At 41.7% G+C, this 15406-nt stretch overlaps 1 protein-coding gene across 3 annotated transcripts in view; it reads left to right on the forward strand.

The window, feature by feature from the left end:
- The window catches only part of Ttc39b (tetratricopeptide repeat domain 39B), a 108009-nt gene that overhangs the window by 80532 nt on the left and 12071 nt on the right, over nucleotides 1-15406 (forward strand). For all 3 annotated transcript variants that reach the window (XM_027400198.2, XM_027400200.2, XM_027400199.2), the window contains 9 exons: nucleotides 927-1032; nucleotides 2259-2324; nucleotides 3404-3512; nucleotides 4227-4294; nucleotides 4381-4440; nucleotides 6338-6499; nucleotides 7694-7785; nucleotides 9037-9163; nucleotides 12481-12589. In XM_027400198.2, coding sequence (XP_027255999.1) covers nucleotides 927-1032; nucleotides 2259-2324; nucleotides 3404-3512; nucleotides 4227-4294; nucleotides 4381-4440; nucleotides 6338-6499; nucleotides 7694-7785; nucleotides 9037-9163; nucleotides 12481-12589 — 899 coding nt within the window. The remainder of the gene's footprint in view (nucleotides 1-926; nucleotides 1033-2258; nucleotides 2325-3403; nucleotides 3513-4226; nucleotides 4295-4380; nucleotides 4441-6337; nucleotides 6500-7693; nucleotides 7786-9036; nucleotides 9164-12480; nucleotides 12590-15406) is intronic.

Here is a 15406-nt window from a genome sequence, read left to right on the forward strand (position 1 = left end):
CACCACCATCACCGCCATCACCGCCATCACCATCACCACCACCACCACCACACCACCACCACCACCACCATCACATCACCACCCACCATCACCACCATCACCACCATCACCACCATCACCACCATCACCACCATCATCACCATCACCACCCACCATCACCACCACCACCACCATCACCACCATCATCACCACCATCACCACCATCACCACCACCATCACCACCACCACCACCATCATCACCATCACCACCACCACCATCATCACCAGCACCACCACCACCACCATCACCACCATCACCACCATCACCACCAGCATCAACACCATCAACACCACCATCATCACCCGCACCTCCATCATCACCATCATCACCACCACCATCACCACCACCAGCACCAGCACCACCACTACCACCACCGCCGCCGCCACCGCCGTTTTGCTTCTGCAAAGGGAAAAGAGAAGACAAACGATGCAGTTGTGATGGGAGTAGTGTCAGCAAGCCCTGGTGCATCTACTGCAGGGAACTGAAATCTTTTTGCCTGCAGCACCAGAGTTTCAGGGTGGAAGGCAGGGCTGTGAAGTGTTTGTAGTGGTGGAGACCTAAACACTCCAGGGAAGCTGTGAAGTTGAAGCTCAAGGTTCTGTGGCTCCTAAGTTGAGCTTGCTGATGGTTGATCCCTCTTTTTCTTTAAGTTTACAAACACTGTCCTCCTAAACATTGTAAAAATGGGTGTTTCCTTTCTCCTTAGTGGGAATTACCTAGTAGCTTTAGGAGCAGATGGGCTTAAAACCATATTTTGTATTTTATAATATTTTAGGTAATGACATTTATAATATACAATTTGCATATTTATAGTATATTTGTATATTTATATTATACTAGTAGAAAACTTGGTGTGACTGATGCTCTGTCTTTTTTCTCACCCCAGAGAGTGCCTTTCTATTCTGCACGTAATTCAAAAAAACAAACATGAGCAGCACTTCTTCTATGAGTTTGAAGGAGGTGTCAAGCTTGGAACAGGAGCCTTTAATTTGGTAAGGAAACATTTATATGGAAACTAGAACCTTTTGTAGATGAAACCAAGTGTCTAGTATCTCTGTTTGAACATCATCCCAAACCTCTACCTGTGTTTGGTTGATGAGCCCCTGGACTGGACCAGTTTTCTGTGCTGTGAACGTTACAAAGTTTTGCACATGCTCAGAGTAGCTTTAGATTGCAAAGGACAAGGGGAGCATGTAGCACCCTGAGTGGCTTTTATTAATGAGGAGCCTAGAATCTAGTTGTTTCTGCATTGGAGATATTTTTGTCATGATAATGATGGCTCTGGAGTTGAAGACAGGGCAGGAGGTGTGTAACTTATGAACTATTGTTTATGATCTCTGGGTAGATGCAGAGTCTGAGTAAGGCTGTTAGAATACAATGTGCTATTTAGAGATTTAGAAATTTTTACAAGGTTTAACTGGTTAGAAGATGAAGTAGTGAAAAGAGTCATGTTTAGGAGCATGTCCACCCCAGGGCTATGTTCATGAGCCCATGTGCATTGGTCAGTGTCGGGGCGGGCTGACTTGTCTCCAAAGACTGCCCATTCTGTCGGTTTGTCTGTTAGCCTGGGACACAGTGTCTCCTATTCAGGGGATATATCCCAAAATCTCTTCCTTCCTCCTAAGCCCCTGGCCATGTAGCCCCAGCCCATTGGCTACAGCCAAGAACAGTTAGTCACTCTGCATAAGGCCATTTTTGGGAGACTGTCCCTTCTCCACTTTCCTTCAGGGACATCCCAGGAAGGGGCTGAGCTATTGCGGCTGCCTACTTCTTTTAGTGATGGAACATCACCCACATTACCTTAGGTTTGTACTTTCCAGAACAAGCTGAAGGGAACCTTGCACAAACCAGGAGTGGTGGGTGGCTCGTGCCTGTAATCTAGCACTTGGGAGGCAGGAGGTCACTGCAAGTTCAAGTCCAGCTTAAGCTACAGATGAGACCCTATCTCAACAAAACAAAGCAAAATGGGAAAAAAGAAAGAAGCCTCACCTACAATTACTTTCATGTCACTCCATTTCACACAAGAGCCAAGCCAGTGCTTAGAGGATCATGGAAGAGCCAGACTTTATTGTCTCCTCACTGAGTCACAGCCAGTTTAAACTTGGTTTGGTTTATGGGAGCTTTTGAACTTGTAACCAGTTTAGGGCTAACCATCCTGTTGTCTACAGTTAAAGTTTCTAACCCTTAAGTGCCCTCACGCTTCTATTTTTTCTTACAGATGCTGTCCCTTTTACCAGCAAGAATTATCAGATTGCTAGAATTTATTGGATTTTCTGGAAACAGGGTACAAACAACATTTTGTCTTAATCTTTGACAGAAATTTCTGCCTTTCTCTGTTATAGAGTTCTTTCCCAACAGCTTTTCAAATGTTCTTTCAAGAGGTCCTCATTTCACAAGTTTGAGATGAGTGCTATCTCTTCCACAGAGTGCTTCCTCAGACTTGCCAATGAAGCTCAAGAGTTTCTAACACCCAGACTCATTTGCTCATTGTTCTGATGGTGCTCACTCTGTTCCCATAAAATAGTGAGTTCCTATCCCACCTTCCCCGCTGGGTGGCAGGCCTCTGCGGGCCTGAGTTCTTGCCCATCATAGTGCCTTGGAGCTTGGACCTCAGTATAGTTTTCTGTGGTGCTGGGGATGAAACCCAGGCCTGGCTTTACATACCATTGGGTAAATGCTCTACCATTGAGACAAGTTCCTACCAACTCAAAAATCAATAATTTTATCAAAGAAATGCAGTATTGCTTGGAAATGAGCAGTTTCTTCCTCTCTCTAGAAAAACATAATAGATAAAGCTTAGTTTGATCTCTGTTGCTGTGATGAAACACTCTGAACAAATAGAGTATATGGGAGGGGAAGGTTTATTTCACCTTACACTTTCAGGTTTCAGTCTATCGCTGAGGGAAGTCAAGGCAGGAACTGAAGGCAGGAACCTGGAGGAAGGAACTGTGGGAAAGTCTGTTTGCTGCCTTGCTGTATTGATTGCTCAGGCTCATGCTTAGACAGCTTTCTTATACAGCTCTCGCCACCTGCCTAGGGATTGTGCTACTCACAGTGGGCTGTCTTCTTGTATCAAGCATGATCCCTATCAAACGTACTTACAGACCAGTCTGAACCTGGCAAGTTCTCAGTGCAAGCTTTCCTCTCAGGTGACTCTAGTCTGTGTTACATGGACAAATAAAGCTAACTAGGATAGTTTAAAAGGATTTACCAGATTGTCTTCTGCCGGTTTAAAACGAGAAGCTTGTTTCTGTTTAAATAGTACCACTATTCCAAGCTGGTAAAAAATAAATGTGAAAATTTCTAAATGTACTTTTTTTTAGTCAGATTTTTCTCTTTCTGTGATGCAATGATTCTCTGCAGGACCTGGGCCTTCTGCAGCTACGGGAAGGTGCGTCAGGAAGCAGCATGCGGTCCCCACTCTGTTGCCTTACCATCCTAGCTTTTCATACCTACATCTCCCTGATTCTTGGTAAGAGCTAGTAGTCTCCAGCTTTTGCTTTCAATGTTTTTGAGTTGGAAGATAATGAGATTTGTTATGGTGATCTTTGGTAGAGACACTTGACTGGTTGCTTTCAATGAGCATTTTTAAACATTACTTATATTTGTTTACGCATTTATTTTATAAGTTTGGTCTGCATGTATGTCTGTGTGCCACATGCATGCCTGGTGCCCACAGAGGCCAGAAGAGGGCATTGGATCCCCTGGTACTGGAGTTACAGGTGACTGTGAGCGGCCACATGGGCGCTAAGAATTCAGTGAAGCTGGTTTCTCTGGAAAAGCTGCCAACACTCTTAACCACTGACCCATCTCTCTAATACCTCACTGTGCATTTTAAAATCTATTCTTAGATAAGATTTATGTAACTGGCTGCTGAATTTTTTACCACATCCATGTTAGATTTTCAAGATTTTTTTAAATAAAATTAAATTTGGAGGTAAAATAAGTTAACATTGCTTTGAAAAATAAAAATGTCAGTAGGAATCTGAGGTAGCCACCTCCATTCTTAAGACTTTGTCTGCCCTAGAGCTCTTTAAGTCATAAGCTTCTCATATGAAAACAAAGACAAAATAATCACTTCCTTCTTGTCTGTGAGTGTTTGTTGTATATTACTGACATTTGGGGAGTTGGTTGTAAATATGTACCATGTTTCGTGAGCACTGAACCGTGTCTGTTCAATTTCTAGGTACAGGAGAAGTGAATGTTGTGGAAGCAGAGAGTCTCCTTGCACCCTTCCTTCAACAGTTCCCAAATGTATGCTTACTGTTCCAGTGTCTGTCTCAGCCATGATTCATCAGCCGCCATTGTCTGTTGAAGTGTGTTCTTTCCTTTCTCCACAGGGCTCACTCATACTGTTCTACCATGCCCGAATCGAGCTGCTGAAAGGCAACGTTGAAAAGGTAGTTATTTCATCAAGGGTTATCTAGGGGCAGTGTCTATGCGGCCAGGTTGCATCACACGTCATTCAGCATAAGTAAATTTGTCTACATGGACTTGGAAAAAAATAAGAAACAGGCAACGTAATTCTGAAAAGCCAAGCTTTTACTTTGTGCATATAGATTGCTATATTTAGTACTTCAGTGCATGTTTATAAATAAAGTACACAAAATAGTTCATGGCAGAATGTATAAAATATAACATATGGTCAATCTAAGGGGTTCCAGAAAACTTTGACTATTGTCTGTTTCTATGTTGATTTTGGAACCTACCTTTTGCCTGTGATGCAACTGCCCTGGTTCCTCATCAAAGGGACTAGTTGATGAATTCCCTTGAAGTAGAAGAGAGAAGTAAGTGTGTGTGTGTGTGTGTGTGTGTGTGTGTGTGTGTGTGTGTGTGAGTGTGTGTGTATGATACCCTTCCTCACGGATAAGAGCAAACATTTTTTCCTATTTATATTAAACCCTAGATCTTCCTCTTGGTCAGAATATTTAAGTCTCCCTCTGTTCATTTTGATGGCTGTATTTCCTTTCATGAGATGGATATTTAAATGCACTGAAGTGGCTACTAGTGATTGGCCACTAAACCATCACCATGTGTACATTTCTGTGTACAAATACATCGGTATCAAATTCTGGGTCAGATGGTGATTGCATTTACATCATCCAGGCAAATTACCTATCTTACTTAAGAATCTTTCAACTTAAACTTCTGTAAAGAAATGAGAAACTGAGACTGGAGAGATGCTTCAGTGGTTAAGAGCACCTGTTGTTCTTGCAGGTTCCATTCCCAGTACCCACATCAGGTGGCTCACACCTGCTTATAACTCTAGTTTCAAGGGATCTGACACCCTCTTCTGGCCTCTGTGAACACTAGGCATGCATGTGGTATAATGCATGTGCAGTCACTCACAGATACACATAAAATTAATACATTTTTTTAAAAACAGATTTATTTATTGTGTATACATCATTCCTCCTGCATGTATCCCTGCAGGCCAGAAGAGGGCACCAGATCTCATTACGATGGTTGTGAGCCACCATGTGGGTTCTGGGAATTGAACTCAGGACCTCTGGAAGAGCAGCCAGTGCTCTTAACCTTTGAGCCATCTCTCCAGCCCCAAATTAATACATTTTTAAACGTGAGATTCTATGTTTCCAGTGTTCTCTGTCAGCTTTAGATGTCTCTGTCCTTTTATTTTTGCCCATACCATAAATGTAAAAAACAAAACAAAATAAAACAAAAAACGAGTTGAATGTTTAACTTAATTTTATTACTATTATTATTTGTTGTGCTTGTGAAATCTAGGGTCTAGTGCATGCTGGGCACATGCTTTGCCACCAAGCTACATTCCTAGCCCAAAGTTTCAAATCTAATGAACCAGTTTGTCAATTTGTTGTATGTTTATCAATTATTGATTCTTTCCTATGATTTGCCTGGTTACATCTTTACCAATTTTTCTGTTAAGGGCTCAGTTAACCTTTTGCTGATTTGTGATCTGCAATGCTTTCTCTTTGCCTACCCAGGGCCTGGAATTTTGTTTAAAGTGTGTTTTGTTCAAGGAGGTTCTTATACTGTTATAGTCTGTGTTTTATGAAAGAATTTTGACATTTCTTTCTCACTTGGAAAGGGGCTTTCCTGTTCTTATGTTATAAAGTACAAGGTACCTCCACAAAGTGAAGTAACTCGGCAGAATCTAACTGTATCACCACACATAAGGATCCAATATATATTGTCATATTGAGTGGCTTAATGAGTGATGATTTCTTCTTTCTGTACAAAGTGTTTATGTATTTTTCCATTAGGTTATTATCTCCTTGTTTAATATCTGCATGATCAGTTTATGCAATTGACTTATAGGCTCAAGAAACGTTTCGAAAATGCATTGCAGTTCAAGAAGAGTGGAAACAGTTTCACCATCTCTGTTACTGGGAATTAATGTGGATTTTTATATATCAACAAAATTGGATGCAGGCGTATTATTATTCAGACCTACTTTGCAAAGAGAGTAAATGGTCCAAGGTAAAGTGTCCTACTTTTGTCGGTGTCTTCTGTTTGCTTCGTGGCCACAGTGGTTTGTCATTTACGATTGATTTTTCAAGAACATGGCATGGGCACTTTTCTCGATGTAGAGACTGTAGGAGGAGGAAGTGTGCAGTGAGTAGCTAGTGCACAGTCACAGGTATTGTCCTCAGCATTCCCAGTGTAAAAAATTCCCCCAGAGTGCTCTGCGACAGAGGCATTTTACTGCCAGGATAAGCTGCATGTAGGTTTACAGTCATTTTATCAATATTGTACTCTGGGTGGTTTTTGTAGACTTTTAGTACCCTGTGACGAAGCTTTTGGTGATGACTAGAGTTAATTCTGAACCCCCTTTGAGAAGTTGGGAGGAGGAGATCATGATCTTCTGTTGTTTGTTCTGTCCACTTTCCCACCTGTGATGACATGGTCCTTTCATTTTTGGTTTTTTTTTTTTTCTTTTGTTTTATTGAGACAGAATTTCACTTTGTACCCAAGGCTAGTCTGGAGCTCACTATGAATCCCAGGTTGACCTTGAACTTGTGGTGCAACCTCCTGCCTACGCTTCCCAAGTGCTGGGATTGAAGACCTGTCATTGGATCCAGCTTCATCAGCACGTTTCAGCACTTCAGTTAGAGCAGAGAGCTGAAGCCCGTGTTTGTTTTTTAATTTAAAAATTTCATTTATGCAGTGTGCTTTTATCATGTTTCCCCTCCCTCAGCTCCTCCCAGATCCTCCCCACCCACCCAACTTCATGTTTTCTCCCTTTCCTTAAAAAACAAACCCATAAATCACAAAAATGAAAATCAAAACACACAAAGGATCAGTAAACCAAAAGTCTCAGAACAAAGCAAAAATCTCTCCAAACATAGAATTTGTTTTATGTTGACCAGCTACTCCTAGACATGGTATTACATCCTGCCCTGGGGTGTGGTCAGTATACCCAGTGTCACTCACTGCATTGTAGGAAACAGATTTTTCCCTTTCCAAGCAGGTATCAGTTACATATAGTTTCTTAGCTAGGGGTGGGGCCCCATATTCACTGACCCCTCTTAGTGCTGGGACCCCACTGAAACAGGCAGTTAACCTTGATACCTTGTAACGTGTTTATGGAAGGTTTCCAGGTCACTTCTGTTTGCAGTTTGCGAGGTTAAAATGTCATGTTCTCTAGTGAGCCCTTGACTTTGTTTCTTCAAGGCAACCTATGTGTTCTTGAAAGCTGCCATTCTGAGCATGCTTCCAGAGGAGGATGTGGCAACGACTAATGAGAATGTGGTGGCTCTGTTCAGGTGAGCATGGCACTGTTTCTGTCACAGGTGTCCTGGGGGTGCTAGACACAGGACTTTTGCCCTTCACACTCCACTTGCATAGTTTTTAATTCCTCGGCTCACTGGTATGGACACTCTTACAATAATACATTTAGCTGAAAGCCCAGCATGTCATTCTTTAGCATTATTTTCTGATGTGTGTGCATGTCAGGGAATCATGAAAACATGCCATTATATTTGTTTTCTAGAATTAGGGTTTAATTACCAGGGCTTTCACACTGGGGTTTTTTTCCTCCTTGTTTCATTCTTTCATTGATATAATCGGATATTTTCTCGAATCCTTTCCCTTGTTTATGCATTCATAAAATTATGCAAAAGAAACCCCCCAAACAATGTAGTCTTTCCCCATGAACATGTAGTCTCCATCTTAGTTTCATTTTCATGTGCTTAGATTGTGTGTGTGTGTGTGTGTGTGTGTGTGTGTGTGTGTGTGTGTATGCATGCATCATGTGTAGGAGTATATGTACATACACAGACATGTAGGAATTTCACTTTACTACTCTCTGCCTTATTCCCTCTAGACAGGGTCTCACCACATCTGGAGCCAAGCTGTTGGCCAGCAAATCCCAGTGACCCTCTTATCTCCTGTCTCCACCTTCCCATTTCACTGGGTCACAGGCATATGCACCAACCAACCTGGGTTCTAGGGATTTGAACTCAATTCTTTATGCTTGCCCAATCAGCACTCTTACTGAGTCATCTCCCAGTCCAAATTCCTTAGAATTTTGAAAATGCTAAATCCTAAAATGATTATTTACAAAATTACATATGTTTGGTTAGTTTTCTCAGATTTGCATAGATGGATGGCTGTCTTCTGATACACATTATGTTGTACATCTGCAATATCTGCAGAGAGGAAGAGGAAATGTACTAATTTACACGCTTCCCTTCTCTTCTGTACTTATTTATGGAAACTGACAATTTTATACCTAGGCTGGACTGTGTTTGGCAGCTGTAAGACACTAGCTAAGCTGACTAGAAGGAAATTTGTGAATTAGTGGCTCTCAGAATTGTGCCTCTGTATTGCTTGAATGTACATCCTAATCGAGATTGCTGGTTCCAGCCCTAGAACTGTGGATTCAGTTTGGGGTAGCACCCAATAATGTGCATTTGGAACAGGTTTCTGGCTGTTACTGGCCTAGGATATAGGCATGAAAACCTCAGTTGTGAATAATATGTAGGCTCACTGGCATTTCCATGGGATCTTCACAGACAGGTAGATGGCTTAAAGCAGAGGATCGCAGGGAAATCTCTCCCAACTGAGAAGTTCGCTGTGAGGAAGGCACGTCGGTACTCACCATCCTCAGGTGCCCCGGGGAAGCTCGTCTTGCCAGCTCTGGTATCCACTTTTATTCACTGTTTATATACTAGAGATAAATTCTCTATTGAGAGCATTAAGGAATGTATTTACTTTTGGTTGTGAAGCTTATAGCTCAGTGAAGAACTATTGTAGATTCTTATATTTATACATAAGTTACTTTTTAAAATACTAAAAATTTTACCTGAGGCTTTTTGATTAGTTAGTATGTTCTAGACATTGTGATAAAGGCAAATTAAAAAAAAATTATGTCATTTGATTTTTTATTGTAAAGATAAGTATAGTCTGAGTTCCATATTTCAGATGAGGAAATTTGAGCCTAAAGGGTTCCTAAAGATGACTTCACTAAAGTAGAATTGAATTACAAAACAAACCACAAATTCAGTTCTACATTTTCTTTTTTTTTGAAGATTTTTTCATTTGAATTAGAAACAAGATTGTTTTACATGACAATCCCAGTTCCCTCTCCCTCCCCCAACTAAAACCCTACTTATCACATATCCTTTCTGCTCCCCCTGGATCGTGAGGCTTTCATAGGGTATCATCAGGGTCTATCGTATCCTTTGGAATAGGGCCTAGGCCCACCCCCATGTGTCTTGGCTCAGGGAGTATTCCTCTATGTGGAGTATTCCCAAAGTCCACACCTATGCTAGGGATAAGTACTGAACTACTACAGGAGGTCCCGTAGATTTCCGAGGTTTCCTCACTGAAACCCATGTTCCTGGCAGTTTTACATTTTCTAATAGCTATATAAAAAAGTAAAAGGAAACCTTTAAGGAATAATTTTTCAAGAATATAGTTTGTTCAATCTGTGCATGGTGGCTCATATCTGTAATCCTGGCCCTTGGGCGGCTGAGGCCAGAGAATTGCTGGAAATTTGAGGCCCAGCCTGGTCTAAAAAATGAGACCCTGCCTGTCTGACAATACCAGCTGCCTTCCCCACCCCTAAAATACATCTAACCCATGTAAGCAAAACTTTACCATTTTGATATTGGAATTGTAAACAACGGAAACTCATCCCTAAGCTGCGCCATGCCCTTTTGCATCGTTACCTTTTATAGACATGGCTCTCCCATCAGAGAGGAACCCCTTTTGGACTAGCGTGTTCTACTGTGGAAGGGCCCTGGGCTGCTGGCTGCTCCGGTCCTGTTGGAGCTCACCCTCCTAATCACCTCACTGCTTTGGCAAAGCCTCTGTGAAAACACAGTTTGACCTGAATTTTTAAAATAAAGCCTTCTTTTGAGAGTGCTGGATATGCTACACCACTATGACTCTCCGGCCATGGCACAGCAATGTGTTCAGTGCACCCCAGTGTCACAGTCCTCTTCTGTGGTTGGTTCTGTGAGCCTTTTGTAAGTTAGGCGATTATTTAATCATTCTCCTTTGAAAGTTATGTGGCATTTCCCAGCTTTTTTTTTTTTTTTTTTTTTTTTTTCTGTCGTAGACAAGCTACATATTTTGCATGTACATGTATGTAGTTCTCTGGGAATGTTTCCAAAGAAATGGAATTCTTAGTTGAAGGCTATGTGTTAATGTTTGGGTAGATAACATTAAATTTCTAGCCCCCCCCCATACTATATCAATTCAAATGACTGATAATGCTTCCTTTTAATTTGAGTGTCTATGCTAACACTTCTGGGTGTCTTCATGTGCTCATTCATTTTCGTTTTTATCCTGTGTCATTGTTCATATCCTTCTTCAGTCTTATTGAATTATTTTTGTTTTGTTGCTGACTCTTAGAAGTTTTTCATGTATTTTGTTGTTGTTTTCTTTTCTTTTTGTTTTTTGGGATTTGTTAGTTTGTTTTTGTTTGATTTTCTGAGACAGGGTTTCTCTGTATTGCTTTGGAGCCTGTCCTGGCACTCACTCTGTAGACCAGGCTGGCCTCGAACTCACAGAGGTCCACTTGCCTCTGCCTCCCAAGTGCTGGGATTAAAGGTATGCAGCACCAATGCCCAGCTGCTTTTTGTGTATTTTAAGTGGAATAAGAATATAGCCCCTGACAGGGGTCAGATAGGAGCTAATCTACAGCTAGCAACCAGACCCAGGTGTTTCCCACAGACCATCAAGACTAGACTGACATGGTGAGATAGAAATGTGATGGGCCTATAATTGTGTCCTGAGCACAGACAATAACAAGAACACTGTGCTAAACACAGAGACCGCAAACGCCCTCTCCCAGTTGATGCCTGTTGGTGCCTTAATTAGCTTTAGGCCTGTTCCGCATTCATTGATATCAAGTGGTTTGCATTGGGAAGGTTGTGTATCAAGCAACTTCCCAGAAACTTTACTGGACTATTGTGTTTCTTTGTCTATATCAGTACTTAGATACTGGTGTGTATAAGGCTCTGTCATGCTTTGAATCCCTGAAGGTTGGTGAGTATACAATGACTCAATGAAGAATTGACTAGATTCAGTCATACCTAAGGATGTCGGCATAGCCTGTTTTTCCTAAAAATTTCAAACCAAGCTTGCCTCTCTCCTTGCTAAATACTACAGCCATAAAAAATTTAAATTATCGGTTTAAAAATATCATTACTGAATTGTGCTCCTAGCTTCCAGTGCCATAAAGCAAACCTGATTCTGTCATACACTGCCTCCTTTCTATGGCTTCTCTGGCTAAGAGGATTCTCAAACAATATCTGTTGTAATTTAAAATTCATGCTCATCATATACCCTTCAAAATATGAACTGCACTATCTGGACATTAGAAAAATATTTTCAAGCAAAAACACATTTGCTTTTGATCCAAAAAAAATTCTCATCTGTTAGCCCATTAAATATAATCTGCAATGAGAAGTCATTAGTTTACATTTCAGGAGCTGTCATTCAGCCATATGGCCTTTAAACAAACGTGCTTTCTGCATATTGGATCGTATTACTGGGCCGACACATGTTTTTAATGATATAAAGGAACCTGAGCCCAGTAAAATAAATAGTCCAATGATCATTTCTAGTGATATGCTTGGAAACACTTTATGTAAACAACTAGCAGACATTTTAAAATATTTCCCTTAAAAGTAACAACAAAAAATTACATTAAACAAAATTGTTCATAGTGTCAGTTTAAAATATTATTTTGCTTCTGTATAGTCTATCCAAAGGGTTATATGCTAGTAGATAGTGTGTATTTGTTGAATGAACAAATTGATGATTTTACTAAGAGTATAAGATATATGCTTACTTACCTCAGAGCATGGAAGACAACAGGCACATAGTAAACCCATGGAAATTATGTCATTAAATTCCAAATGAAGAAAAGTTGGAACAAGATCCTGACTGTCATGTTGAGGTCTTAGCAGACACCTCACATATGGTTTTCTCTCTTCCCTCCTTAGGAAATGATGTACGTCTGGAATGGCTTTTCAATAGTGGCCCAAAGAAAGGACCTTTCTGAAAGTCTCTTGGTGACTGTGGAGAAAGCTGAGGCAGCTTTGCAAAATCAGAGTAAGTGTATAGACCCTGTCTCAGCTCCATTTCCTCCCTGATCTCTCCCTGGTGCACGTCTGCCCATGTTTCTCAAGCAAGGTGTGAGCTTCTGGTGTGCATCTCAAGCAAGGTGTGAGCTTCTGGTGTCCGGGTGGTTGTCATCAAGATAAAGGGAGGATGGCACCATGCATGTCTATGATGAGATTCCCAAGAATGGAGCCTTTGTCAGTCAAGGGTCCTGAGATTGCAAATGACCATTGGAATTTTCGCTGAACAGGCTCTTGACCCTCAGATAATTGTACCCTTTATTGATTGGAGAAGAAGAATTAAAGGAGTAGCATTTGCGTCATATGCTCATATACGCCAAGTGCTTAGAAACCAAAATCACTGCCGTTCCTGTTTGTGTTTCTATGGCATCTTCAGATGAGAGGCCTGTGCGAGTTCTGGGAGAATGAGCTGAGACATAGTATACATCCCAGGCTTTCGGGTAGTCCTGCCCTGCATTTCTCTCTGGGTGAAAGAACTGGTTTATTGTCAGGGTCACCTCTACCTTACTGCGAACGAAGTTTATACTTGTTCTCTGTAGGAATGTTATCTTCCCCACCCCCAAACTCCCGACTCTTAGTAATTGAGCTTACATTCCGGATGTTCTAAGCCGGAGCTTGTGGGGGCTTCTACCCCTCTATCCCCAGGCCATTATTAGATACCATATCAAATGTGGTTCTGGTTTTCGGTTTGTCAGTTAAAGGGCAGAAGAAGAGAATACTATTGGCCTATTATAGTGCCTGACCATAGTGAGTAAAGGTTGGTCATCCACACAAAGGGCACAGTCTAGCCGCAAGAGCACTTGGTGACATGCTTAGAGTTGGCATGTAGTGGCAATTTCTGTACTGTTTTCCTTGGAAGGCTAACCAAATTCATCATGTAGCCAGAAGTTGGCAGTGGATCCACTTTGTCTGTCATTGCAGTTAATTTGTATGGTGACAGTATATAGCAAATACAATTAGTTACATAAAGGAAGGTAGGGTTGTCTGGCGGCTTTTCCTGTTTCAGTCAGCTTTCACGTTTCCCTCTTGGTGCACTGCAGCGAGTTTCTATAATGCTCAGCATAGATGTTCTGTAGTTTTCAAACTTACTCCTTTCTTAGGCTGCCCACATTTAGGACATTCAGTAGCCTGGTTGTGCTGCACGAGCATGGGTATTGTTATCATGATAAAAAACCCAAAACAAAACAAAAACTTGTCAAACATCATTTCTCTGTGTGTGTGTGTGTGTGTGTGTGGATGCCAGAGGACGTTTTGTGGGTACTGGTACTGTCCTTCCACCATGTGGCTTCTTGGGCTCCAACACAGGTGGTCAGGCTTACTGGCAAGTGCCTCTACCCATCTCACCAGCCTACTTGCAGTGATTTTTTTTCCCAATGAAAATGGTTCAACTCTTCCTCTTTCATGAGAGTACAAGTCATGACAGGGGAGTGATCATGTGACAGACAGTGTGCTGTGGTTAGAGGAAACTGTGGCTTTGCTTCTGAGGTTTGTGGGAGATATGGGTACGAACTCCTCTGTCACATTGCTAACTTAAGATCTCCACAGAGTGACTTTACTAGGTTTTTCAATGGTAGTTGTCTGTGCCACTTCAAAAATCATCATTCATAACACAAACTATTAGAAAACTGCTTCCCAGAATTCGATAGAATGTACACAAATGAGACTGAAAAGTAGCCACCAGTGTGGACCAGTGGCTTTGGGCGTGGGCCTGATTGACTTGCTTCTCAGCAGACATCTCTGATGGAAGCATGGATTAGGAGTGGAAGGGAGGGTATAAGGTGGTGCCAGTCAGTAGTAGGAAAGGTTAGAGGTGTTGGTATCTGTGGTTTTCCTAGTGATGGCCCATGACATATCAGCACTTGACAGTTAGCGGTGAGTCTCATACATTTCAACACTTAAAAGTGAAGTGAGCCCCTTCTAGTTGGGTGAGTAGCTCTGTTAACTTCCCATAGGTGAGAGTTTACCAACTGAAACACCAGCATGTGTCACTGATGAGGTCTGAGGCTTGAACCCAAAGCATGAGACTTGCAATATGGAAACTTCTAGGATCAAGTCATTCCCTTTACCACCCCTCCACACTGTTGTCACAGCCTGAAACGTGTAAATTAGCAGTCTGTCTTGGAATGACTTCTTTGCCTGTCACTTTCGAAAGAAAAAAAAAAAAAACAGAAAAACCTTCAGAATTGGAACACGTGGTATGGCTACCTTTGACAGATAGCCGCTACACCATGTGGTTCACTCTGCTTAATACATACCCAGACTGAGCTGGAGAGGCAGGGGCCCGAGCAGGGAAAGGACATCCTGGACATTCTCCCAGAGCATGCAAGTTTGTGGCGACTTTAGGTGTCTTTCCTGTATTTCAGAACCATTTCATGGCATAATTCTCCCCCAAAAGAACATAACCTGAGAGAATTGATAGGTTGTAAACATAATGATCTGGAAGAGAGGTTTCTGCTTCCTGCATTTTGAACGGGTGGGAGGCCATCTGCTTCTCCATATGGAAATGCTATCCTCCTCTGTGCGGACGCCAGCATGGTTAGAAGCCAAAACAACAGGAGGAGACAGCCTGGTTCCTCCTCTTTACCTCCGAGAGAATTAATGAAGCTCATTCTTTATTTAGAGTTCAGATTTCCTGTTGTAGTTAAGGTAGCAGTAGCAGAATTCACTGTGACCACCTGAAAAACCTGCCTGTGATATCCCCTTTAATGAATGGTGTAGAATGAGTAAGTTCAGTGTTCTTCTGAGTGAGTGTTTTCATTGTGTTTTATATAGTAGGTTAGTAAACTTG

This window comes from Cricetulus griseus, chromosome 2 (genome assembly GCF_003668045.3).
Source record: "Cricetulus griseus strain 17A/GY chromosome 2, alternate assembly CriGri-PICRH-1.0, whole genome shotgun sequence".
In the NCBI taxonomy this organism is placed as follows: domain Eukaryota; kingdom Metazoa; phylum Chordata; class Mammalia; order Rodentia; family Cricetidae; genus Cricetulus; species Cricetulus griseus.